This window comes from Crotalus tigris, unplaced genomic scaffold (assembly GCF_016545835.1).
Source record: "Crotalus tigris isolate CLP2741 ecotype Arizona unplaced genomic scaffold, ASM1654583v1 scf7180000020588.15403103151:6194809, whole genome shotgun sequence".
Lineage (NCBI taxonomy): Eukaryota > Metazoa > Chordata > Lepidosauria > Squamata > Viperidae > Crotalus > Crotalus tigris.
In genome coordinates, this window is record NW_024098092.1 from 5,186,387 (window position 1) to 5,213,512 (window position 27,126).

Genomic DNA, 27,126 nt, shown 5'->3' on the forward strand with positions numbered 1-27,126 from the left:
CCACGTTTGCAAGAGGGCGGCAAGTCCCCGAGTCTTTCCCGGAATGCTTGTGAAAATTCGGGAAGCTTGGATGACAAGGATCACCATTGCTGAGCGGAAGCCAACCCAGTTTAAAAACAGACCAGACCCCCCGAGGTATGTCGATGAGGCGATGCTGAATGTCACAATTAACCCTGGCTCCATCAACCCACAAAACACACCAGCAAGTCCAAACCGACAGCCGGAAAGGAATATATATATATTTATGGAATATATCTTGGATTAACAAGTTGCACAAACCTAGCTTATTTGGTTAGCTAGCATGAGGTGAACCCAGACAGAGGCTTGGCTGAAAATGCGCTCTCCAGAGTCCCTTGCAGCCTTAGTAGTCTTTGATCTTGTGTGAACACAACTCCCTGTCTCACTAACACCAAACCGTTGGTGAAGGGCCGGCTCCCAAAGCAACTCAGAATTCAGAATTATTTTAGAAGGAGGGCCGATTCAGGATTAAGTACTTCGTTCCGATTGAGAGATACTTACCAGGATGTGGGCACGACTGGGCAACAAACCGCCTTGTCAAGAGCACCCAAGAAAACTTCACGCAGACGAGGCTGGTACGAACGTTTAGACCAGGGATGGCCAAGCATGGCAACTTGGAAGACTTGTGGACTTCAACTCCCAGAATTCCCCAGCCGGTTGAGGAATTCTGGGAATTGAAGTCCACAGGTCTTAAAGCCGTCAAGGTTGGGCACCACTGATTTTGGGGAGAACACCACATAGGGCTTCCCTTGGTGCTTTAGCCAGATATATTTATTTATTTATGGATTCAGGAGCCAAGACTTGGCCTCAAGAGAGAAGGCCGAGTGGAAATGAAAATAATCGCATGTGGTGTTTTGAAGAGCAAGGATGAGGCAAGGATGGGGCCCTTCCTCATTGGCCAGACAGATTAGCAGTTGCCATGATACCGCAGCCAATCAGCGGCTGAGTAGCAGGAGAAACATCTCTTGAGGTTCCTCAACCCTGGCTTCTCCTGCAATGGTTCCCTAGCTTTCTCAGCCACTTGATCGATGCAGAGAGCTTGGAGGATGGATTGATGAGGCTTGCCCACTAGATACTTGCATTCACACAACACGGCTGACTAGGAGAAGAGAAAATTTAACTCACAGTTGTCCCTTGACAATTTTAGATGCTCAGAGTTGAACGACTGGGTTCCTGATGTTCTCTGAGCTTGGTTGCTCTTCTGTGGACTTTTCATGACCAGACTAGGAAACGTCATCAGTGCCTGGGAGAATGAAGCATGCCTTAGAACATAGAATAGGGCTGGAAGGGGCCTCGGAGGTCTTCTAGTCCAACCCCCTGCTCAAGTAGGAGACCTTATACCATTCTGGACAAATGGCTTTCCAGTCTCTTCTTGAAAACTTCCAATGATGGAGCATCCATAACTTCTGGAGGCAAGTCTGATTAATTGTTCTTACTGTCAGGAAATGTCTCCTTAATTCTTGTTCCTTGACAGTTCTTGACAAGAGTATTATTACTTTTCTGATTGCTTATCTGGGGTGGATTTTTGCACTTAACCAAGAAGCCGCATGCCAACCAAGATTGGCATAGCTAGCTATTATATATAAATCACCAGCAAGTCCTTCTCTCCCAGGTACTGGTGCAATTACCTGATAGAAACATCTAGAGAAACAATCAAGCATAGAGGACCCCAAGAATCCAACAATTTTAGATTAAAATGGACTCTCTCTGCCCCAAACATTGTTTGGGGTAGCATGCATAAGCAATGGACGGTTGATTCTATATTTAATTATGCAAGCTAAGCTGGAAAGAGGGTTCTAGATGCAACCCTGTCTGGGATTATTATTAGGTTATATGTTCTAGCTAGGAAGTGGGATAGAGAAAGATGGAAGGAGCAGAGCATGAGATTCCCAAACTTACTTTAACCGTCACTTCGGTCAGTTTAAAGTGATGCCCTTTCAATGAATGAATGAATGAACAAATAAATAAATAAATAAAAATTTCTTGGTTTTAATACAAGTAAAAATAGGGTTGAAACTTTCACAAACTCTCCGGTTTCTCCTAGAGGGTGACCTGGGCTGCTAGTCACTGGAAGGCAACTGGTCTGCTCTGTTTATTTATTTATGAGACTTATATACCGCTTTAAGTGCAAGCACTCTCTAAGCGGTGTACACCAGTAAGCAATGTATATATGTATATTTACATTGCCCCCAACAATCTGGGTCCTCATTTTACCTACCTCGGAAGGATGGAAGGCTGAGTCAACCTTGAGCTGGTGAGATTTGAACCGCTGACCTGCTGAACACAGTCAGCTAAAGTGGCCTGCAGTCCTGCACCCTAACTGCTGCGCCACCCGTTGTTTGTGGGCAAACCCGTGAACATGGCAATGGGGAAGACTGCAGGAAAACATGGCGGTGAGATGGTTTTTCCCAACCCCTCTGCTCTGTTTGTGGGCAAACCCGTGAAAATGGTGATGGGGAAGACTGCGGGAAAACATGGCGGTGACCTGATTCTCCAAGGCTTCTCCCAGGCGTTGCAGGAAATGTCACGGTGTGACTCGGGGGGGCAGTCTGCATGCACAGCAAAGGCCTTCCTGCCCCATGTGAGAATCTTCCCGATGGACATCCATCATGGCCTCCCCAGAACTGCCCAGTTGCGCTCCCAGTATTAATAACAGTGGCTGCCAATAGGTCCACGCGGCTTCCTCCCCACCTTTCTCGAGCTGATCGTCTGAACTCAGGAACAGACCTCAAGATCTGTCCCATTTGGGACATCAGCTGGCCATCCAACCCAACTCCCCATCCTCTGGATACCAGAAAGAGGGTCTTAGCCCTCCCTCTGGCTCACTCAATGCCCAGTCGCCTGCCCAGAAGTACTCGAGATTAATTCTGACCCGCCTGGCCACCAAACCGAGTCCCCTCTTGCTTTGTGCCATTTCCGCGCACTATGAGTAGTCTGTATGGTTGACAAAACTCCATGCTGTATGTTCTGGCGGATTCAGGCTGGCTCCGAAGGATGCCGAAACCATACAAGATTCCTGCATCCCCTTCCTTCCCGCCCCATTTCTCTGCATGCCCCCATGATGGATGGACAGATCCAATTCCCCGCTGCCCGTTTTTCCTTTCATGCACCTGTTGCACCTCCTGAACACTGTCGGAAGCAGCGGGGGTTAGTAGCTGCAACGGAGTTAAGTCTCCTTGGGCTTTGGCAACTCGATGGGATGTGAAAACTCAGTGCATTCTCATCTCAGCTGCAGCCCCCATGCAAGCAAGCAGAAAGCGAGACCCCGAGGCATATAAATATATATATCTTGAGATATATATAGATATATATTAAATGGAAGAGAAACAGTCCAGCAGGCAGCTAAACTCACCCTTTTGTACCGTCTATGGTCCATGAGAGGGCTTCAGATGAGCAAAACAATAGCAAAGAGCTATTAGCATATATTAGCATTATCGGCACCAACAGAGACTTTTAGAAGAGAAGGTTTGAGAAGAGTCTGGCTGGGCGGGAAGAGAGACCTTTTATCCAACGAGGACCCACCAAGGAGGGGGAGGAGTGGGCATTTGAGGGACCACTTTGCAATTATGGGGACGGAGGTATGGAGAAATTGAGTCATCGAACGTAGAATCCTAGGTCTGGAAGGGACCGTGGAGGTCTTCTCACCCAACCCTCTGCTCAAGTAGTAGGAGATATTATCCCATCCCAGTCAAATGGTTGCCCAGTCTCTTTGCATCATGGTGACCAGAACTGGACACAGTATTCCAAGTAACCCCTGTTCTTCTCTGAGATGACCAGGTCCACACCTGTGTACATCAAGATTGCTCTTGCTATTTTAGCATGTCAAGTTCCCATTTCTCTCTTCCTTTTAATTAGAATTATGCAACCTGGTGAGATATGGAGCCTGGCCAATGAGCACCACCCTCCTGACCTGAGTGCCATGGAAAATGTAGAATGGGCACCAATATCCTAGAACATAGACTCCTAGAGTTGGAAGGGACCATGAAGGTCTTCTAGTCCAACCCTCTGCTCAAGGCAGGAGCTTTCTACCATCCCACTCAAACAATTGTCCACTTTCTTCTTGTAAACCTCCAGTAATGGAGCACCCACAACTCCAGGAGGCAAGCTATTCCATTAATTGTTCTCATTCTCAGGAATGTTCTTGAGAGGATTTGTACAGCCTTATTATATGTTTAGATGCTCAAGAAAAAGTCTGTGGTATTCCATGATGCACCAGCAGGAAAGACAATCAGTTAATCCCTGGAAACACAAATTGGGTTTTCTTTGGGCCTGTGTGGACTTCACGAACGTTTATTTTCGGCTGGAGGCAAGAACTAACAAAGCAAGGAAGTCACTGTGCTCGAAGTTTTCCACCCTGGCATGGTTACCTACCATGCTTCCTCAGATATGAATAATCCAGAAATGTCCCCCATGGAATGCATGAAATAATATGATTTTACCCACCAAAAGACAAATGAAGATGGCCCAGGCTACACATTCTATTTACTCCGAGCGATCGCAAAGATGAAAAATTCTGGGCCACAACCCAGCAGGAACTAAACGCAAAAATATTCATGACTAATTGAAAATAACAGTGTACCAGAACTGGCTATTAAAAAAACAGACATTTATCAGCTAAAGCTATTTCAGGACAGCCTGCTCAAAGCACTTCTCCTGGCTTTCAGCCAGACGGAACCAAACCATCTCCAACTCAAGGAAGCTTCAAATACAGGACTATACTCAGAATAGTAAGACCTAGGTAGGACATAGCAACTGGAGAACAGATTCTCTGGAGTGGTTCCTAAATTCATGGAGCTCTCCTATCCTGCAGAACCAGCAGGGCTTCAGAGCTGCCAGATGTTTGTGGCTTTATCTGAGGACTTCCTGGTTGGCCAACATCTGTTCAAAAGAACAGAAATCCTGAACCCCGGAAATTTTCTCCAGAAGCCGGAGATATTGAAATCCTGCCATCTACTGTTCTTCGATGCTTTCTTGCTAAAATCCTTGTGTTTTATGTGCACCATGAAATCCTATAGAATAACAGAATCGGAAGGGACCTTAGAGGTCCTCTAGTCCAACCCCCAGCTCAAGCAAGAGACCCTGGTCCATTTCAGACAAATGGTTGTCCGGTCTCTTCTCGAAAACCTCCAGTGATGGAGCACCCACAACTTCTGTTCCACTGATTAATTGTTCTCACCGTCAGGAAATCCCTCCCAAATTCTAGGTTACGTCAAGGGGACTCCCTGCATCGGAGTCTTCCCATTACACTCGCGATCGTTGTAAAGTGGGCCACCCACACGACCATCCCGATTGTACAACCTTTTCTGGTCCTTAAGCAAACGCCACCGTCGTTAAGTGAGCCCAGTGTTTACCATGGGGCATTTTTGCTGAAAATTGGAAGCAAGCGCTGGGTTTGGGGCAAAAAGTTGTAAAACTGCCTTCCTGCACCTGCAGGATGCTGCAACCTCGTTTGAACAGGAGATCCTACACCATCCCAGTCAAATGGCTGTCCAGTCTCTTCTTAAAAACCTCCAGTGTTATGGGCAGCGCACCCTTGTGATACACAACCTCCACACACAGATTTAACCATCATGCCTCTGGGCAAAGTTTGGGCAATCCACACTGGTGTCCTGAAATTAGATCCCCCTTGCAGATGGACAGACTGTGGTCCAAGCAGTTTCCACAAAGGCTGTGTGTGTTTCCAGCCTGCCCCCCCTTTGCTAGGAAAGCCCCCCGAGACCCCCAAACGGGCTCTAGACGTGCCTCACCTGTGGCGACAGCGCTGTAAGAACCGCATGATCTTTCGAGCAGCTTGGTCCTGTTTCTTGGTGAGCAGGCTGCTTCTGTGGGAGAGAGAGGGACAGGCATAAAGTGTTGGGTGACTAGAACCCAGAACCTTTAGTGTGTGTGTGTGTGTGTGTGTGTGTGTGTGTGCATGCCAAGAATTACAGTTGGGGAGGGGTCCTTGGTGCTCTCTGAGCTTGGCTGGTTTCTTGCAGATGTTTCTTTACATAAATAAAGCGCAAACGCCACTCCCCTCTCGCACTGATGATATCACCTAGTTGGGTCATGAAATGTCCACAAGAGAATAACTCAGCTCAGGGAGCATCAAGGACCCCGGAGCCGAGACTCTCTCTCTCTTCCCTTCCCCTCCCCTCCGAACCCTCCCCCTTCTCCCCCCCACCCACCAAAAGACCCACCTGAGCTTCTGCTGCACGAGGGCCGCGGTCCGGCGGTTTTGCCTCTTCTTGCCGAATTCTTTGTAGCTGCGATAAAATTGCTGGATGAGGACAGCTGCTCTTCGGCTCTGCTGGAATTTCTTCTGCTCGTAATAGCTTCGGAATTTGCTCTGGATCAAGATGGCAGCTTGGATCATCTTCTTATAAAGTGCATACTGCAAGGGGGGAGGGAGGGCAGGGAGGAGGTGGGGAAGGGCGGGGAGGGAAGAGAGAAAAAGAAACTGAAGGCCGACTTCTCAGCCAAGCAGAACACCCATCGCCATAAATATACGACCGCAGTGGAGTGCTCCCCCCCAATTTCTGCTGCTAAGCGAGCAGTTGTTACGTGTGCTCTGCTCCTTTTTACACATTCCTTGTCATCGTTGTTAAGCGAAACATGCAGTCGCTCAGCGAATCCGGTTTCCCCCATTGTGTGTGCTGACCGAGGTTGAACAAATTTTAACGGCTTCATGATTTATGACAATTCAACCGTTCTTTAAATCATTCAAGCAAACTCATAAATAAATCAAGAGTTGTGTTGCATAAATAGAGCCTCTAGAGTCCAAAGGTGTCGTACGGACCAGGAAATAGGGTTAATTTGATAAAGTTAAGATTAAGGGGGTTGCGAACCAAGCCGCAGAATTGTAAACCTAGCAGAATTATGCGATGCCGCGGAAAAACGAGGTCCTAACTAACCCAGCTTTTCCCGTTGGGTGAATGTAGCTGCTAGAATCTGAAGAGACTTGGTTAAGCCGGTTTATGCGAACTGCTGTCGGGCTGAGCTTGTCGTCTTACAGGAGACACACAAAGGGGAAAGTCCCAAATTAAATAAGATGCAGTTGCTGCCCCGTTTTCTGGCTATTTGTCGATTCGTCCGGTAAGGGGAGGAGAACCTATACGATTGTTATTTATTTCACTTTTTCAGCATATAGCCTGGGTGGATTATGTTTAACATTACATCTATTTGACATTTGGGTTTTTGGTTTTTTTCCCCCTTTTTGCTTTTCTTTTTTTCTGGCACACATTTTTTTTTTTGCCCCCTCGTTGTTAGGTTGGATGTTCGTTTTCCTGTTTGGTCTTTTATCCTCGCTGATCAAAGAAAATAAATACATTCATTTGAGGGGGGGTTTTTTTGAGTTGTAATTGACTGAGAAATCAAACGAATAAATAAGATGGAGAATCTCTCAGAAGATTTAAACCTCTGCTTGAGGGTCTCTGGGAAAGAGACGCATCCAGATCATGCAAAACTCCAAACTTTAACCTTCCTAGCTGGGGGGGGGTGTCTTTGGCTGGGGGGGGCTCCCTGAATAGTGAGTTCCCTCCTCCCCTCCCCGTTACAGGACAGGCTGGCCATTCATAGCAAAGCAGTGGTACTGAGACCCAGCCTCCACAGCTGGGTCCGGTCCAGGTGTGTTCTCGGCCAAGCCAACCAAGATTTCTCCCTGACTTGCCAAGAATGTGCAAAGCTCACAAGCTGGGTGTGTTGTGTCATTACCTTCAAGACTATCCAAGTAAGCTTGGGAGAAACAGAAAATACAAGGTTAACGTTAGCAGTCGGCCACGTCCATCATCGGGGGGGCGCAAATCCTCCCTTGTTCTCCAAGAGCTTCCGGGGAAGCAGTCAGAAGCTGAAGGCCACCGGCCAGAGTGGGGCGGGGTGGGGTGGGAGTTGTGGTTGCGAAGAAGAGGGTTCAGAGGCTACAATTCTGCGGGGAGCCCTGCCAGGGATTTGGGGGGTAGGGGGGTGAGGTGTTGCTGAGACAGGAAAACGGTGCTCAGTCCCTCTTCCCCAAAAGTTCCCGGCTGAGTTAAGGGGAAAAAAGACAGCCACGGAACGGCACTCGAGATGACTCACAACCTCACAACTGGCATTACTGCCAGTGGATTGTCCGCCTGTCTGCTCCCCGTGGGGAAGAAGGAAAAGTTTGTTTCTGCCTCCACGTTGCCTCCTCCCCGTTCCAACTAGCTGACCAGCTTGACCTATTGGGTCCAGGACAACTCACCAGGGACAATTCGGCACAGGAGAAGAGTTACACACTCACACCGAAGAAATGGTGGCACGGAGTCATTAAGGGAAGGATGCAAAAGGAGGGACAGAGTGAAAGGTGGACGATGAAAATTAGAATATTTTATTTATTTATTTTAGATAATGGATTGAATTGTTAAATCGTCCCACGGGCGAGCTGACTGACCTATCTGAGGAACTCTGCAATTTGTCAGAGGCTTATGGGCCCACCTCTGACAGGACAGGGGGCTTCTAAGGGCAGCTGGACCACGTGTGACAATCCTACGGCGAGGGACAGTGGCAAAAGCGTCCCTTCCAAAGAAGCCAGCGGACTCTCCTCTCTTCTCCACCATGGGCTACCGTCAGAATTGTTGGGTGATCACAACGGTAGCCCCAAGCACTACGGACCTGATAAGTCTCCTTCTCACTGCCCTACAAGCTGCTGTCAACAATGGTGTGTGTGTGTGTGTGTGTGTGTGTGAGAGAGAGAGAGAGAGAGAGAGAGAGAGAGAGAGAGAGAGAGAGAGAGAGAGAGAGAGAAGAATGCAGGCCAGGGAACATGGTCTTGAGATGCCGTCAAGATACCTTCACGTCCATGTTGAGCCGTCTACCCTAGTGCTCCTCCAAAATTCACAACCTTCCAGCAGATGGAAGAGCCACCTAAATAGTCTCAGGAACGTGTGGATGTCGGAGCCCTACTCTTGCTTGTCTCCCCCCACCCAAATGTGCAATGGGGCGACACAAGGAAGGAAGAGCAGAGCTTATGAACAAAAGCATCTCCTTCAGAAAGATGGGAAGATGGTCCGTTGGGCAGCGAGCAAGGTCTGAAAACACCCTGAAAACTTTTCATGGTCTCCGTGCGTTGGGGGGCCCAATGGATGAAGACAGGGAAGTCCTTTACAGAGAAACATCCCCCCCCATGGGGGCAACTGGGTCCCAAATGGTCTGGGTCGATGATTCGGAGATGCCAGGTGTACAACGGGTCTCTTAAGGCATTCCAACGGAGTCCCTCTTACCTGCTTGTATTTCCGGTAACAACGCTGAATGACGGCTGCGGCCACTTCCTGTTGTTCCCGGAGGGGACGCCCCTGGGAAAAACAAGAGCAGCGGGATCACTTTCTTGGAGAAAGGGGTGCAGAAGGACAGGAGGACATGGCCGGAGGCTAGTTTCCGATGAAGGGGAACGCCACCAGAGATGGATTCCTCAAAGCATTCATGGGTCCAGATAATTGACAAGATAATGGTCGAGGATTGACAGCATCCCTTGCAGGAGTGGTAGCCCTCGATTCAGAGATGGGCAGAGGGTTGGATGAGGAGCCCAAGCAATAGCCCTTAGACTTATATACCGCTTCAGCCCTTTCTAAGTGGTTTACAGAGTCTGCCTCTTGCCCCCCACCATCTGGCCATCCCCACCCCCCGTGGAGGTCTTCTCGCCCCCCCTCTTCCCGCGGGGACCCACCTTGTATTTCCTGAAGACCGTCTGGACCAGCTTGGCAGCTTCGTAGAGCTCTCTTTGCTCGTGGTCGGAGAGAGTCAGCTGTGCAAACTCGTTTTCCACCTTGTCACTGGCGGAGGCGCTTAGGAACTCGGACCAGTCGGTGGCCGAAGGGAGGCTGGGCTTCTCAAAAGCCATCTCACTGACCGGCGAGCTGGAGGGGCTGAGGCTGGAGTGGGGCGAGGGGGTCAGGCATCCGCCGTAGAGACTTCTGGAAGAGAAGGACGGACGGGAGCGTCAGGGAAGGCAGCAGGAGGTCTCCCTGGCTTGAGGGAAAAAAACTCTCCTCCTCCTCCTCCTCCTCCTTCCCCCTTCTAGCACTGATGATGTTCTCTAGTTTGGGTCATGAAACGTCTGCCAGAAAACCACCCAGCTCAGAGGGCACCAGGGACCCCTCCATAGTCTCCTTCCTCCGGGCTCCCCTCGGTCTCTGCAGACTGGGCCTTAAAGGGAGAAGAAGCCCCCTCCCCTTACCCCCGGGTCAGAGAAGACAGCACAGCCCACAGACCTTATCTGAGCAGCGCTGGGCAAGCGGTCGACGTCGGCCAGGTAACCGGCCAGCCAGCTCATCGAGGTGCCAAGGGCGGCCCTGTCCGTCCGTTCCACTTGGGAGGCCTCTTCGGCCGGCACAAAATTCTCCTGCTTGATCCTCTCCGGGGTGGCTTCAATGATGTGCTCGGCCAGGGTCATCATGGTGACCTGCGGGAGGCAAGGAGATCCAGTCAGCCCACGCCCAAGACCCCTCGCTCTACCTTCGCAGCTTAGGGCTGGAAGGAAACTCAGAGATCATCTGGTCCAACCCCCCTGCCCGAGGCAGGGGTCCTTAATACCATCCTAGACCAAGGGTTGTCCAATGTTCCTAACGAATTTCCTGCTTACCTGCAAATCATCCATGTGGTGCAGGCATTCTTCCCCCTGGGAGGCACCGCGGAAGGACAGCAGTTCCACCTCGGCCACGTCCCTGTCGGCCATCATGAGCACGCTCATCTGTTCTCGCTGATGCAGCCGCTGGGCTCCGGAGTCCTTCCCCAAGGCCACTCCTGCAGGGCTGCCGGTCACCTGCACGCCCGGCATGCCCAGGTAGGTCTCCTTCGGCGCCCACTTGGTGCTGCGGTAGCCCATCAAGTTGGGGACCAGCTCCCGGGTGTAGTCCTGGGCCCCGTGCCTGGGGCTGATTGTCTCGGACAGAGACGGCTTGGCGCCGGGGGTGGGCTTCCGGCCGCTGGGCTGCTCCAGGCTCAGGGCGGTGGACAGGAGCTTCTCCTGCCTCGTGGAGAAGTAATCGGGGTTCAGTTTGTGTTTTTTGGGCGCTGGGTAATCCTTCTGACTCTCGCTGCTGTAGTAACTGGACGGTTCGGACCGAGGACGTCGCAGTTCTGAAAGCAAAGAGAGGACAAATCAGGAACAAACCCTAGCTGGTGCATCGCACGCTGTTGTCTCTCTGTGGGACAAGCCAAGGAAAGGTCGTCATTATGTGAGGACAAGGCAAGCCGTTCTCCCGTGCGGGTCAGGGGGGTTCCTTCACTGGTGCTCCTTTGACCCACCCTTTGTCCTTGGTGCTAGATTTCTAGATTTGTTCTAGATTTTTTTTGTAGACGTTACATTACCAAACTAGGTAACATCCTCAGCGCCAGGGTGGAGGTTTGAGAAGATGGACAGAAGGAGGCCTTTGCCCACCTACCGGTGTTGGAGTTGGAGATGACGGTGATGCCCTTTTGCTGGTCCTGAGAGGCGATGATTTTGCTGGGCCACTGGGCCGTCCAGTTCTCGCCGCTGGGCTCTTCCTGCGAGGGGCAGGGGAGGCGAGGGGACGGCCGGAGTTGCGACTGCTCCTCCCTCTGCAGCTGCTCAAGGCACTCGGCCAGCTTGACGTGGCCGCGGGAGCGGGCGATGGTCAGCGGGAGCCTCCCGAGCGAGTCGGGGATGGAGATGGCCCGGCGGTCCCACTTGTAGAGGACCACGGCGGCGTCTGTGTGACCCAGAGCGCAGGCCCACATCTGGAAGAGAAAAGACGTCAGGGTGCATAGGTTGCCAAGTGTCTGAATTTCGATCACGTGGCCACAGGGATGGTGCGAGGGTCACACGTGTGAAAATGGTCCTACGTCACTTTTTTCAGTGCCGCTGTAACTTCGAACAGTCACTAAGTAGATAGTCGTAACTCAGGGACTCCCTGCATGGCCCCTCCTAGCCAGCAACCACCCCCTTCCTCCCCGTCTCCCAATCTCAAGCCTTTCCCGGAGACGGCCAGGGTGTTGCTCCGTACCAGCGGCGTGCAGGAAAAGTGGTCGACATTCAGCGGATCAACTTCCAGTTCCAGGTCGATGCTGTCGGCGTGTTTGGTGCTGAGGAACCAAGGAGAAGAGAGAAGACGTCAAGATGCTCGGAAAAGCTCCATGGAAAAGGCAAAATCCGATTTCTTTTGGAGCCTGGAGCCCCCCCTCTCCTCCCTTCATACACACACAATCATTTCTTTCTTTGTCTTTCTTCCTTCCTTCTTTTCTTTCGTTCTTCTCCTCTTTCTCTCTCCCCTTCAAACACTCACACAAATCATTTTTCTTTCTTTTCCTTCCTTCTCTCTCTCTCTCCCCCCACACATTTCTTTCTTTCTTTCTTTCTTTCTTTCTTTCTTTCTTTCTTTCTTTCTTTCTTTCTTTCTTTCTTTCTTTTCTTTCTTTTTCTCTCTCTTTCTTTTTCTTTTGTTCTCCTCTTTCTCTCTCTGTCTCCCTCACACACAGAAACATATCCTTTCTGGGCCAGCTTTGGTAGAGAACCAACTGCAAAGTCTCATCTTGCTGGGATGATGCCCAGAAACACAACACAACTCCTCTCCTTGGGTGAGCAGGCCCAAAACCCACGTCTCCACCTCCCGACTCTTACCGCCATTTGAGGAGCGTCTGGATGAGGGTAGCGTAGCCCTGGGCAGCCGCGAGGTGCAAGAGAGTCATTCCCCGGAAAGTCTTGGAGTGGATCAAGTGCTTGGATTTGGCCCAGCAAGCTCGGCTCATCATCTTCTCGCACACCACCACAACCCGGCTCTCAAAGCAGGTGCCCAAGCTGGCGGCCTCGGAGATGCACTGCAAGGGAGAGACCGGAGTGAGGACGGCCAGCTGGAGGGGGCACATACGGATGTGGAAGGCATGGGTGTGCGGGGAAGGGTCCAGAAGGAAGGTTAAATATGTTATGCTGATGGTGGTGATGGCATCTGGAGAAGATCCTCCATCGTCCCCTTGTGGGGGACAACTTTTGCAACCAACAAAGACCAGAAAGGACCAGTATAAATCAATATATATCAGTGGTTCTCAACCTGTGGGTCGGGACGCCATTTGGGGTCGAACGACCGTTTCACGGGGGTCGCCAAACAACGGAGTCCGCCATTTTTTTCCCCCTTTTCCTTAGCTGTGCTCCTCCCTTTTATTCTATTGGCTTTTGAAAGCCAATAGAATAGACTCTCTTGAATAGAGTCTAATTCTATTGGCTTTCCAAAGCCCATAGGAATTGTCCAGGCTGTCTCTGCCCTTCTGAGCCCGCCAAAAGTCCCTTTCTGCAAACGGTGCTGTACCAGTTGAGTAGTCCTCGACTTACGACCGGTTGGGGGTCGCGGCATTAAAAAGGTTGAGAACCACTGATATATATATATATATACACACACACACACACACACACACACACACACACACACACACACACCAGTATAAATATATATATATATATATATATATATATATATTATATATATATATAATATATTATATATATATATATCTATATATATATATATATATATATATGGCTGAATGCTACTGTAGTTGTTACATAAAAATACATTCCAACAATTAATTCCGACAATTCCCCTCTCGGCCTTCTTTCAGAGCGGGACATTTTTAAACATGTCGAAAAAAATGCGTGTGTTGTTCTGTTGTGGAATAACTGGCCTTTTTGCTTTATTATTTATTAAATTTGTTTGCTGCTGCGAGGCGACACTGGGTGGCTCATAACGTCAAAATGAAACTGTCAATATATACGTATAAAAAACAAATATCCTCCACTATTGCTACTAGTGTGGTCCCTCTCTTGAAGTAAATAGTCAGAAAGGGATGTCTGAAGGAATACAAGACAGGAGCGCCCCTTCGGTCCTGAAAACAGGGAGACAGCATCCAGAAGACCCCTCGGATAGCTCTTTCTTCACTCACTGGGGTGAGAAGAGACCCACACCCTGATGTGCAAAATTTTGGCCCTTACCTGTGCTTGGCTACCTCCGTTGGCGCCGCTGTTGCCCCCGCTTGGCTTGTGCTGCTGGGATGCGGTCATCTCCGCCATCCTTCTCTCCATCTGTTCAAGTCGTTCCAGAATAGACATCCTGAACTGGTTATCTGCAGCCACAGAGGGGGAAGAGAGGGTCAGGGGCCCCCCGGGAAGAGAGGCATTGGGGTGGCCAAACCCACACCTTGGATGCTTGGCTTAGGACAGGGGTGGAAAGGACGGTCAGCTCATATAGACCGATTGCAAACAACAACAGGTAATCCTTGATTTACCACATTTGTGTGGTTGTAAAGAGAGTTTCAAACTTTACTAGACTGCAGTACAGTTCTAGCCCAGATTTCTGCATCTGGTCTGTAAGGATAAATATAATTTAAAAAAAAAATAAACTACAGCTAGAGCATTTCCTCAGTCTACCAATCTGGATAAGGTCCATCAGATATTATACTTGTTTCCGACATTCATAGAAACTCGTAGCATTCATGTGATCCCTTTTGCGACTTTCTGATAGGCCAAGTCAACGGGGAAGGCAGATTTGCTTCATGACCACATATTCACTTAACAACTGCAGTGATTTGCTTAGCAACTGTGGGAAAAAAGTTGTAAGACGGGGACAACATTAACAATTGCCTTGCACTCAATCGTGGCTGTAAGGACTAATAATCAACAGGTATTTTGCCCCTACCAGGAATTCTCCTTTTCGCTTCCCATTCTTAATATCCCCTTTACACAGACACTAAATATACCTAAACCTATTGTTTATTAAATCTGTATTTATCAAGCCACTGTGGGCAGCGACAAACTATAAATTTGTAAATCGGCGCATTCATCAGATGGAGCCCCAACAGTTTTGAAAACATCAAGTCAGTTTGCAAATGTCTTTTCCAGGTGTTGGGGCTTTATACTGTGTGTATGTGTGAGACCCTCCCCTAAAACAGCGGCTAAGAGGGGAGGGGTGGGGAAGCTCTGAGTTTTTAACATTTCCGAACTTCTTCCAAAGCTTCCAGCACAACCATGCCTCTGTTTGGGGTGGGTGGGTAGATGATGTGCCTCGCTGCCCCCCCCAGTGCCAGGCGAGTCTGTAGCGGGAGGGAAGGGAGCTATTGGAACAGCCTTCCCCCTCCCGGGTTGCTCTCCTTTTCAGGCGCTTCGGATATTCCCACGGTCGGATATTCCCACGCGGATATTCCCACGGTCGGGAGGTACGAGGGACACCCCAAAACTCCACCTAGGGGGGATCCCTCGCCTTGAGATGGGGGGGGGAACGGAGCAATAGGGACGACCTGCCCACCCCCCCAAACTTCTCTTCGACCACTCCCTGAACAGTGGCCAAGCGCAGGTCCCCAAGTCCTCCCGTCCGGCTCTCCCACGGAGGCCACCAGCCTCCCGGAGGGGCCAGGAGCCACAGCCCACTCCCACCCGCGTCGACGGCTCAGGGTCCCGTGTCCCCCCTCCTCGCCCTCCCCACGAGCGCAGGGAGCTTACCGCGGGGCCGGGCGCAGCGGAGGCGAGGTGCCCATGCCCTTCTCGTCGCCCCCCGACGGGCAGCCCGCCAGCGCCCCCCGCTTCCCCGCCAGCGCAGCTCCGCGATGGGCAGCGCCGATCCGGCAGCCGCCGCCGCCGCCGCAGCCGCAGCGGCAGCGACGGCAGCCCCGCCTGGGCGCGGACGGCCAATCCGCGGCGTGGAAAGTGACATCAGCCCGCTCCGGAGCAGGGGGAGCGCCCGGCGAGGAGCCGCGATCGCGCCGGGAGAGCGGCTGGCAGGGACCGCCGGAGCTCGGCCGGAGGGGAGGCGGGAGCCGCGGGACCCCCGGCCGGGCGGAGGCTCCGCAGCGGTCCCGCCCCCGCCGCCCGCAATGCAGCCGCGGGCTCCGCATTACGGCGGAGGAGCCGGGCGCTGCGCGGAGGGCCGGGCTGGGCGGGCTGCGCCGGGAAGGAGCGCTAAAGCCGGCCGGTGGGTAGACCGGGCAGCCGCTGCCGCCGCCGCCAGCCGGGAGGGAGGAAGGCAGGCAAAGCGCGCGGGAGCCGAGCTGCGCTTCTCCGCGTCGCCGGAGCGCTTTGGGTGGCTGCTGCGCGGCGACGTCCCTGCTCCTTCCTCCTCCTCCTCTCCTTCCCTTGCTCCTCTTCTTCCTCCTCTGCCTCTCCTCCTCTTCCTCTCTTCTTTCTTCTCCTCTTTCTCTTCCTCCCATTCCTGCTCGCCTCCTCCTCTTCGTCTTCTTCCTCTTCCCCTCTTCCTCCTTGTCCTCCTCCCTCTCTCTTCCCTCTTTTTTCTCCCCCTCTTCTTCTCTGCCACCTCCTCTTCCTCTATTCTTCTTTCTCGTCCTCTCCTCCTCCTCCTCCTCCTCCTCCTCGTCCTCCCAACCCCAACTACTGGAGGCAAAGCCCTTCCACCACCGATTGTTCTCCCTGTCAGGAAATAATTCCTCCTTCGCTCCAGGCTGGATCTGTAAACACTGTATACTTTTATATATTTACAACAGGCGCTGCCGAGGAGGGTGAGCAGAGGGTGCCCCAACATTTGGAAGCGCAAACACCCCCCCCCAAACGTGTAGCGTAAGCTACAAAAATGTCTGATTTTCCAAACATCTGACTTTGCAAGAGCACCCAAGAAATAGGATGAAAGGAGCAGAGCTCCCATCCCATAAAACAAATCAGCAGCGTGGCAGGAATTACCCATTTTGCCTTCCCCGTGTGCCACACCCCTACGGGCACCCCAGCTACACCCCAGTTGCTCAGCCGAGCAGGAGAGCAAGCCTCCAAATGCCACAGAGTCCCGTTCCAGATTCTCAAACTGTGTGTTTGAGAGCATCCCCCCCCCCTTACACCTGATGGCTTAGGGTGCAAAGAAAAGGAAAAGTGATGGTTTCAGGGTTATTTTAAGTCAATTTCTCTCAACTTGAGTAGCTTTACGATGAGTGGACTTCAACTCCCAGAATTTCCCAGCCAGCACAGGTGCTGGGGAATTCTGGGGGCTGAAGTCCACCCATCTTAAAGTTACCCACCCATCCTGAAACTGCCCATCCTAAAGTTGAGAAAAACAGGGATTTAGGCAGCGTTGGGTGCAGAATGCCATCCCTTAGCTCCGCCCCATCGCTTAACCCCCCACCCACCCGCCCCCCACTCCCAAGTCCTGCCTGTGTCTTGCATTGCTCACCATCCAGGGAGAGCCAGTCATGTTGAGAAGAAGGAAGGGTTGGCAATGCCCGGGCCTTGTATTCGAAAACCACCGAATTGGAAATGATCTGGTTGTTGAAAGCCACCTGCAGAGTGACGAGGCCCGTGTCGTGAGCTGAAACGACAAAAGGGATGTGAGTCTCTCTATTCAGCAACAGAGAGGACTACGGCTTTTGTGACCCACAGCTACTAGCTGGATCGGTTGTTCTTCTCACTGTTAGGAAATTCCTCCTTAATTCCAGGTTGCTTCTCTCCTTGATAAGTTTCTCTCTGCTACTTCTTGTCCTACCTTCTGGTGCTTTGGAGAATTGACCCTCTTTTCTCTGGGGCAGCCCCTTAAATATTGGAAGGCTGCTATAGTGTCAACCCTGGTCCTTCTTTTCATGAAACTAGACCAGGGGTCTTCAAACTTGGCCCTTTTATGACTTGTGGACTTCAACTCCCAGAATTCCTCAACCAGCATGGCTGGCTGGGGACTTCTGGGAGTTGAAGTTCACAAGTCATAAAAGGGCCAAGTTTGAAGACTCCTAAACTAGACATTCCCAATTCCTGCAGCCGTTCTTTGTATGTTTTAGCCTCCAGGCCTTCAATCGTCCTAGTTGCTCTTCTCTGCACTTTTTCCGAAGTCTCAACCTCTTTTTTTATATTACGGTGACCAAAAGTGACTTCCCTACGTCTTTGAGTCTCTTTTCTGTTGACCCCCCCCCAACCCCTGTCTTGTTGGAAACCCTCACCTGGGCAATAGCAACGCAGCACCCCTGGCTGAATCAACGAGGCCGGCACGGAGATCTGGTCAAAGAGGCAGCTGTAGTTATTGCTGGCTTCTTGCCAGGATCCGGTGATCAAGACCTTCACACCGCCCTGCAGAGGGAGTAAAAGAGAGGGGTCAGTGGCCGGCTAGCTTGTGTGGACTACAACTCCCAGAATTCTCTGGTCAAGATAAGTAGACTGCCTCCCCCCCCCCAAATTCTTGAGACAGCATGGGTGGACTTCAACTCCCAGAATTCCATAGCCAGCACATGAGGACTTCAACTCCCAGAATTCTCCACTCAGCCTGTGCGGACTACCATTCTGAAAATTCTTTGGTCAGGACGTGTAGACTTCATCTCCCAGATTTCCTCAGGCAAATTGGGAGGACTTTTGACTCCCAGAATTCCTCAGGCTGATTGTGTAGACTGCAACTCCCAAAATTCCCCAGCCAGCACGACGTCCACACATCTTAAAATTACCAAGATTAACTTGTCCTAAACGAAGGCAGGGATCTACTGAACTACATCTCCCAACCTCCTTCACCATTAGCCTGTTAACTGAGGCTGCTGGGAAATGCACCTCTTTTCTACCCTAGCAGGGCGGGCTGGGGAATGGATTAAAGGCTACGGTGGGTTTTAAAACAACCTGATCCTTTCCCACCCCCTGACTGGGTTCTGAGCTGCTTGCAGAAATGACTACGATGTGTGTTGGATCCAAACCCTACCCCACAACCATCCCCGGTTCTATCAGGGGTTCCTGCAAAAGTTACTCTTGAGCTGACCTCAGGATACGACCACTCGGGGGAGTAATCGGTCACCATGAAGAGCCGGCCGCTCTGCTGGAGCATGCCCAGGGTGCCTTGGGCTGCAGCGGCCGCTGCCGAGACCACCTCGGTGACGTGCATGTAGGTCATCGGGCTGGCCCCGTTCTCCGTGCTACCGAGATTCAGGTTCGCTTGCTGCGGGCTGCAGCAAGGAATGCACATCTCGGCCTGGCCATAGGTTGCCCGGCTGCCCTCCTCGGTCTGGGGCAGCCCGGCGTTCTCCCCAGAGACCAGCTGGTGCCCGTACAGGGCGTTGCCGCCCCCTTCCACCGAAATGAAATCGTTGATCAGGTCAGAAAACTGATTGCTGAAGGAGATATCGAAGTGGTCCAAGCTGAGCTCCATGTTGGACGAGTTGTTCAAGCTCGGGTGGGCCACGGGGTAGAGACCCTGCACCATGTTCCCCTGGAGGATGGGGAGGTTGCCCCCGTTCCTCAAGCTACTGTTGGCCTCGGGCTGCATGTAGTGCTCGGCCCCGCAGGACTGGAGCTCCCCTGATTTGAGCAGATTCTCGTTCCCTTCCGCCTGCGGCGAGGTCTCCATCGGGACCTCCCCTTCGGTCGTGATGGACGGGAAGTTGGCCTGGAACTGCATGAGTTGGAGCGAAGAGGTGGACTCAATCCGGGCCTCCACTGTGCCGTTGCAGTTGGAGGTGTTCTGGGAGGAGGCCTCTGTCTTGACACTGGGGAGGGCCAGAGGGGTGACGAAAGAGCTGCTCGCGTCGCTCAGGCTACTGTGGGCGTTTTGCTCCAGAGGGAGCGCTTTGCTATCTTGAAGGAAGAAGCTCGGGGAAGGCGTTTGGTGGACATGTGGACTCTGCACCGCTTGGTTAAACCCCGACGAGTAATCCTTGTTGGAATCGATGGCGCTAAAGTCCATTTGTTCCAGGGTGGTGCTGGGGCTGAGTCCTCCGCCCGAGGGAAGGAGGCTGGAGGCTGTGCTCAGGGTCAGCGAGTTGGACGATGAAGAAGAGGAGAAAGCTTCTTTGGACATCTGCTGCTCGAAGGAGGTGTCTTCTGTCTTGATCTCCTTGGTGAGGGCTGCGTTGAAATTGAAGCCCCGATCCGAGGTGGGCGATTGTCGAATGTTGCCGCTGAGACCTTCTCCTTTGGGTCCTCCTCCTCCGTACGTCTGCCCTTGCTTGGGGTTGTTCAGGAAGCAATCCGGGTCAAAGTTCATGGTGGTTTCTGGCATCTTCCTGTTGGTCTCGAGCGTGGTGGACAGCACGAGTTCTTCGGAGACGCTGGCGGGCAACATGGAGAGGCCGTCGGAGCTACTGGCGGTGGGGAAGGCGAACTTGTGGCCGTCGGAACTGACCGCCAGCACCAGCCCTTGGGCGGCCGCGTCGGAGGAGAGAAGGTGTTGATTCGGCCCAGCGGTGGGGGACATTGTGTAGACGGCCTCGCTGCTAATGTCGGACATGAAAACGGTGGTGTTTTGGGACAAGTTGCCCATCACCGAAGCCACCGCCATGCTGGAGACGCCTGTGACCGCTGGACTGTCTGCTACGTCTGGGTCGCTATTCAACCCGCTACTGATGCTGACCGGAGAGTTTTGGGTCGTGTCTGGAACTTCCACTTGATTGGTAGAGGAGACTTCGGTGCTGTTCTGGTGCAGGAGGGCTGGTTTGGCCACTTTGCCGTTCCTTTTCTCCCGGTTGCAGGATTTGCTGTGGCTGTGCTCGTTCTTGCCCTCCGAGACGTCATTGTTCTGCACCTCCGAGTGGGCACTGTAGCCCCCTGACCGCGGCTCGACCTTGGGGGAGATGATGCGGTGTTTGGCACTGTTGCACTTATGATGCACGCTGCTCCCGGCCCCTGCACCAAGGGAAAAACAAAGGGAGAGGTGAACCATTGCAGCTCCACTATAGAAAGTCTTCGACCTACGACCGATTCGTTAGTGACCGTTCGAAGTTATAGCAGCGCTGAAAAAAGGAACTTAGGACCCGCTCTCCACATTTAAAACCGTTGCGGCAACCCAGATGTTTGGCCACTGGCTCATATTTACAACAGTTGCAGTGTCCCCAGGTTCACGTGATCCTCTTCTGACCAGTAAAGTCAGCAAGGAGGCCGGATCCACTTAACGATCGTGTGACTAACTTAACAACTGCAGTGATTCACTTAACAACGGTGGCAAGGAAGAGGGGGCAAAGCTCCCTTAAGAAATGTCTCACTTAGCCACGGAAATTTGACCCCATGGGACTCTGTGACCGTCATAAACATGAGCCAGTTGCCAAGGGACGGAATTTTAATCCTGTGACCCTGGGGATGCTGAAACGGTCATAAGTGTGAAAAACGATGCTAAGTCACTGTTTTCACTGCCATTGTAACTTCGAACGGTCACTAAATGAAAGGACTACTTGAAATGGAATTTGGGTTAGAGGAAGAATCGTTCTCTTTCTGAGCAGTCTAACTCTACCTAAATATCCGTTAATGCTGTGAATCCTACAATTCCTGGCCTGGTTCTTCATGTATTCACATTACAGGTAACCCCCGACTTACGACCACAGTACGAATTTGCATTGCTAAGCGAGGCAGCGATTGCGTTGCACCCGATTTTATGATCTTGGCCACGGTCCTTAAGCGAACCACTGCAGTTGTTAAGTGAATCACATAGTCATTAAGCGGGTCTGCTTCCCCCCCCCCATGGCTGTTTTTGTTGGAAGCCAGCTGGGAACGGTGATCAGGTGACCTTGGTATGATCATCTGACCGTTGTTAAGTGTGAAAAACGGTCAGAAGGCCCTCTTTTTCACTGCCGTCCTAACTTCAGTCACTAAACGGATGTTTATATGTCGAGGACCACCTGTAGTTTGAACACGATGAACTCAGTTAACCAAATTCTTGGGTTTGGGGGTCTCCAACTGGACCGGCCAGCTTCTGCTGCTCACCCAGGTTGCCGGTGCAGAGGCAATTGTGCGTCCGAGGTTGCGGCTTCGTTTGGTGGCTGTCCAGGATCTGTTGCACCAGCTGTTCGACTGAAAAGCCGGAGCTGCTGTTCCCATTGCTGCATGTCCATTTGATGCCATGAACTGTGGACAGAACAGCAGAAGAGCCGGTGAGAAGAAGACGCCATGGCAACCAGGGGCCTGGAGCTGGACCAGAGGCCTTGGTGCACAGGATCTCCAGAAGGTCTGGAGCCCCGCAACACCAATCAAGCTTAACGTCCGTGGAGATTCTCCAGGTCCTGGTTGTCCCAAAGATGATTTTTCAGGAGGCAACTATATTTTGTTTTTTCTTTGAAGATGTTTCTCTTCTCCTCCAAGAAGCTTCTTCAGCTCTGACGGGACGGTGGGGAATGGAAAGATTTATACTCCTTGCAGACAGCTGGTCATTTGCATCCTTTTAGAGAGCCCTTGAGGCCACTTGGAGGCTTCTCTGTGTCCTCAGGGACACCTGAGTGGTGCAAATGGGCGTGGAGCTTTGTTGGAACTGCTGAAAGGAAGAAGGCTCCCCACCCATTCGCACCAATCAGGTGACCCCGAAGACACAGATAAACCTACAGGTGGCCTCAACGGCTCTCTAAAAGGATGCAAATGACTGGCTGTCTGCAAGGAGTATAAATCCTTCCATTCACCACCCTCCGGTCAGAGCTGAAGAAGCTTCTTGGAGGAGAAGCGAAACGTCTTCAAGGAAAAACAAGGAAGTGCAGTTGCCTCTTGAAAAAAAAAAAAAAACCACCTTTGGGACACCAATCAAGCTTGGCACCGGTACTAGAGCCAGCCAGGAGAGGTTTCAGAGCTTGCTAGATCCATCTAATGCAATGTTTTCTCATCCGTGGCAACTTTTAAGACATGTGGGCTTCCACACCCAGAATTCCCTGACGGTAACACAATCCTTTTGATATTGGAATTGGAAATGGAATTGGGGATGGCTAGTTTAATGATGGCCATCTTACAATATTTGAGGGGCTGCCTGAAAGAAGAGGGGGGGTCAACTTGTTCTCCAAAGCCCCTGAAGGCAGGACAAGAAGTGACGGATAGAAACTAATCAAGGAGAGAAGCAACCCTGGAATTAAGGAGGATTTCCCTGACAATGAGAACAATTAATCACTGGAAGGGCTTGCCTTTGGAAGTTGTGGGTGCTCCATCACTGGGGTTTTTTTAAGAAGGGACTGGACAACCATTTGTCTAAAATGGTCTAGGGTCTCCTGCTTGAGCAGGGGGTTGGGCTAGACTAGAAGACCTCCGAGGTCCCTTCCAAGGCTGTTATCCTGTATTCCGTATCCCAGCCAAAGCTTGCAAGGTTGGTTGAAAGAGAAAGAGAGCGGCGTCTCATGAGCAAAAGATCCTCGTATCATACCATCCTGGAGAAAACAGTATGGTGGATCTCGGGGGGGGGGCAAAATTCCCCCCTCCTTTTTTTCCTGCAAATCCTCTCCCCCCCCCCCTTTCCCGCTGCAAAAGCCGAGGCTCCCATTTCGTCCCTGAAGGTTATAAAACGAAAAACTACTGATGGGTGACAGATTGCAAAGGAGAGAAATTGGGGATGCTTCATGCAAATTACCAAATGTCTTGGCTCATCCGATATGCAGATTGTCTCCCTTCCCTTCTGCGCCCCCCCATCCCTCCAGCTCCAGAGAAAGGGGGGGATGTTAAGAACCTCCTTTGAGCCCATAAATGGCTCCTGCTGAACATCTAAAACGAGATCCGGATGCTTTTGAACGTATCACCCTCGGCGGTTTGACGTGGAATCAATCATCAGGAAGGGAGGGGGTCCCCAGGTGCTGGGAAGGGGGAGGAAGAGGAAGGCTAATGAAAGAAAAACCCCACCCCCACCACCCCGTTGGTTTGTAAAGTCTGGAAAAAATTTTAAACCAGGTCAAGGGTACCCGAGAGGCAGCTAGACTGACCCCGTGGGATTTGGACCCTCAACAGGCGGGACTAGAAGTCACCATCTCCAGGTGGGCTTTCCTATCTAAGTTAGAATTTGACGCCCTGTCGAGCGAAGATTTGGGCAGAGGTCTTCCTTGGGCGGACCAGCGGCCTGGACCAGGGACTCCCCCCCCCCAGGAGATGGGATGCTCCGGACAGCCCTTCCCTCTCTCGCCCTTCCCAGCCCTCCACTATAGGAAGGAAACCTATAGAAAAATGTCCTCTCTGGCCACAGGATGGTGCTAACCGAATGGCGAAACGTAGGAAGCAAAAGAGGGCTGACTTGTTGGGAGGGGGGGGTCACTCGCCTCCTTTCCATATTCTGGCGTCACCCCAGGATTATGGGCTCCGGAATTGCTTTGGAGGGTTCGGCTTCCCCGCTGTGAGTTCCCCGACACTCACTCACTCCGCAGCTTGGCCCGATTGTGGAACGGAGGAGAAAGGAAGAAGGGAGGGCCTTTGGGAAGAATGACAGAGCTGGAAGGGACCCCGGAGGTCTTCTAGTCTGACCCCCCTGCTCAGGCAAGAGGCCTTATAATATTTCAGACAGGAAGGAAGGAAGGAAGGAAGGAAGGAAGGAAGGAAGGAAGGAAGGAAGGAAGGAAGGAAGGAAGGAAAAGAGGAGAGGAGAGGAGAGGAGAGGAGAGGAGGGAGGGAAGGATCCCTGCAACCCTTCTTCATTCTATCCTTTAGATCCCCTGGACCCTGGGGATCCTTCAACCATCCTGAGTCATGGGATCCCCTTTTGCAACCTTTTGACGAGCAAAGTCGGGGGGGGGGAAAGCCGGCTTCACTTAACGACGGTCTGACTAACTTAGCAGCTGCAGCGATTCCCTTAACAACTGCAAATAAAAATAAATGAATAAAAACATCCAATGCAGGAATAAAAATAGATAAAGATAAAAAGGAATAAATGGAAAGCCGTCCCTGGTGCTCCATCCTTGCTTTCCCCCCCCCCCCGCCTTCTATTTCTCCATCCCGGCCTGGGCCAGAGAAAGGGGGAGACGTCTCTCTTGGGGGGGGGGGCGAGGCTGAAACGTGCAAATGCAGAATAATTGGGCAGGACTCTGTATTTCCCCCCCCCCCAATTGCCTCCGTCACAAAACATAAAAGAGATTTACAGCCAGTTGGGTGTCATCGGAGCCTCGGTTTTTTTTCTCTCTCTCTTCCTCCTGACGCACTGCAGATCTGCAAATCCTGTTACCTTCCCCTGCAGCAGCAGCAGCAAAGCTCAGCTTGGACAGATGTCAATCTTATCTCCAAAGTCCCAGGGACGTTTCCTGTTTTGTTTTGTTTTTGAGGAAGGGGGGAAACGGATTGACCCTTTGGTTCTGGTTCAGGGGACCTCCCTTGTGGGGTTAGAAATGCTTGCAAAAATAAAAAATAAAAATCAGGAATTGCTTGTTTTTAGGGGGGGGGCAAATGCGTCTCAGCCAGTTGGAATCAGAATACGGAATAAAGAAATTGGAAGGGACCTCGGAGGTCTTCTAGTCCAGCCCCCAGCTCAAGCAGGAGATCCTAGATCATTTCAATCAATCAATGAGAATAGAGCTGGATGGGACCTTGGAGGTCTTCTAGTCCAGCCCCCTGCTCAAGCAGGAGACCCTAGACCATTTCAATCGATCAATCAATCAATCAATCAATGAGAATAGAGCTGGAAGGGACCTTGGAGGTCTTCTAGTCCAGCCCCCTGCAGGAGACCCTAGACTATTCCAGATAAACAACTGTCCAATCTCTTCTTAAAAGCCTCCAGTGATGGAGCACCCACAACCTCTGGAGGCAAGCAGTTCCACTGGTTAATTGTTCTCACTGTCAGGAAATTTCTCCTTTAGTTCTAGGTTGCTTCCCTGTTTTGAAGACCTCAAAGCAGCCAATTGGATATGATTTGATGGCCAACAGCCTACATGGTCAATCAGGGCTGCTTGCTGTCTAGCTGCGCATTGCAAAGACACACACACACACACACACACACACACACACACACAATCTCGTTGTGTAGAAGGATCCATTGTACCTCTCAGGGTTAAAAAAAAATGCTCCAGGGCAAAGGGAAGAGTTTTGAGCAAGTATACCTAGATGCCTTCAAGAACTTCCTTCCACCCTCTTGCGTGACCAGCCTTCCTCCCACCCAACCACCCTCCGTTGTGGTACTCACACATGGGCTTCAGTTGGCCAATCAGCTCTTCCTTGGTCCATTTCGCCCACTCCTTCTTGTCCGTGTTGATGGAGCAGAGGATGGGACCACACGGCTTCCCGCAGTCTTCGATGGCGGGGACATTCAGGTAGTGCACCAGCACGATATCTGGATTCTAGAGGGAGCAGAAGCACAAAGGTTGTCACCACACCCCTTGCCTACAAAGAGAAAGGCCCTTGGGTGCAAGAGAGAGGCAGTCCCCAATTTACGACCGCAACGGAGCCCGAAATTTCTGTAAAGGGAATTGTGCCCCGTTGAACGACCATTGCTATTATAATAATTACTATTATTATTATAATGAAGCCGGGTGATTCAGCCCAAATATTTGAGATTGAGATTGACAGATGACCTTAAAAGCAGGCAGGATTTCTTCCAAAAAGAAATTCCTGGACTCCTTTAAGCAGCAGACAGAACAACGATAACATTTTGACAATACCTGTCTGAATTGCAAATAATAATATTGAAATTATGATAGGTTCCCTTGACATAAATGCAATCCAGGCAGACTAACTCTTTTGAATATTTAAAAGAAGCAAATATCCACGGATGGATCCGATTTGAAAAAAATCCTGGAGGAAAAAAAAAAAAAGAGCCAGGCTGCATTTCTGAGAATGTGAGCTTTTCAGATACAAGAGGCACTGCAAGTTTCTAGTCCTCAAGCCTTGGAAGATTTATTTATTAAATTTATTTGCCACCCATCTCACATGGAAACAGCTTTGGGGCGACTTTCAAGATGTGCTTGAAAATACAGGTGATCTTTTAGTTGCTAAGAGAGGCCTGGATGAGATGGATAAAATTTCAAGCGGGATAAAGAGGTGAATTTCCGCATTTACTCCTGAGTAAAAACTGCATTTAAAAATATGCATGAAAAAGGCAAGGAATGAATCTGCCCAAGCAATTTATCAGGACCACAGACAGCTCAGCCTGAATGTTTGTGTAACTCCTATAACCTCTTAAGCTGCTTTTTTCTGCAATAAACTATTTCAGTAAAAAAAGGAAAAAAAAGAAACATTTCAACTTGGGAGTTCTTCCTAAAAAGTTTGGAAGAATATTTTTCAGAAAAAAAGAATCCCGCAGCAAAAACAGCCAGCCAAAAACCTCTTATTTCTCTCCCGGAAGTCATTCCCTTCCGAAACTCACCCATTTTAACGACTGCGGTGGAATTATTTATAAAAATAAACAGGATAATGGTGTAATTAAGAATCTTAATGTTTCATTAAGGCTGTTTCCACGGCCCGGATAACGTTGGCACTGGAGCTGTTTGGCAAAAAAAAAGGGAGCTGCTCCGTTCCGGCTGGAAGGATGCTGGTAGCAAATAAGCAGTTGCACTAACGAGGAATTT

The 27,126-nt window shown here is 51.0% G+C and overlaps 1 protein-coding gene across 10 annotated transcripts in view; it reads right to left on the reverse strand.

The window, feature by feature from the left end:
- The window catches only part of CAMTA1 (calmodulin binding transcription activator 1), a 213,342-nt gene that overhangs the window by 5,280 nt on the left and 180,936 nt on the right, over positions 1-27,126 (reverse strand). For 5 of the 10 annotated variants that reach the window (XM_039367851.1, XM_039367858.1, XM_039367856.1 and 2 more), the window contains 18 exons: positions 25,746-25,899; positions 21,608-21,748; positions 18,678-20,536; positions 17,881-18,007; positions 17,127-17,261; positions 13,955-14,085; positions 12,593-12,789; positions 11,979-12,057; positions 11,397-11,712; positions 10,595-11,091; positions 10,224-10,414; positions 9,680-9,926; positions 9,237-9,308; positions 7,711-7,731; positions 6,198-6,391; positions 5,766-5,840; positions 3,371-3,401; positions 1,144-1,261 (listed from right to left, as the gene is read on the reverse strand). In XM_039367851.1, coding sequence (XP_039223785.1) covers positions 1,144-1,261; positions 3,371-3,401; positions 5,766-5,840; positions 6,198-6,391; positions 7,711-7,731; positions 9,237-9,308; positions 9,680-9,926; positions 10,224-10,414; positions 10,595-11,091; positions 11,397-11,712; positions 11,979-12,057; positions 12,593-12,789; positions 13,955-14,085; positions 17,127-17,261; positions 17,881-18,007; positions 18,678-20,536; positions 21,608-21,748; positions 25,746-25,899 — 4,585 coding nt within the window. Of the gene's footprint in view, positions 1-1,143; positions 1,262-3,370; positions 3,402-5,765; positions 5,841-6,197; positions 6,392-7,710; positions 7,732-9,236; positions 9,309-9,679; positions 9,927-10,223; positions 10,415-10,594; positions 11,092-11,396; positions 11,713-11,978; positions 12,058-12,592; positions 12,790-13,954; positions 14,086-15,457; positions 15,609-17,126; positions 17,262-17,880; positions 18,008-18,677; positions 20,537-21,607; positions 21,749-25,745; positions 25,900-27,126 lie in introns of those variants that run through there. The other 5 variants (XM_039367852.1, XM_039367854.1, XM_039367855.1 and 2 more) reach the window with 5 other exon arrangements.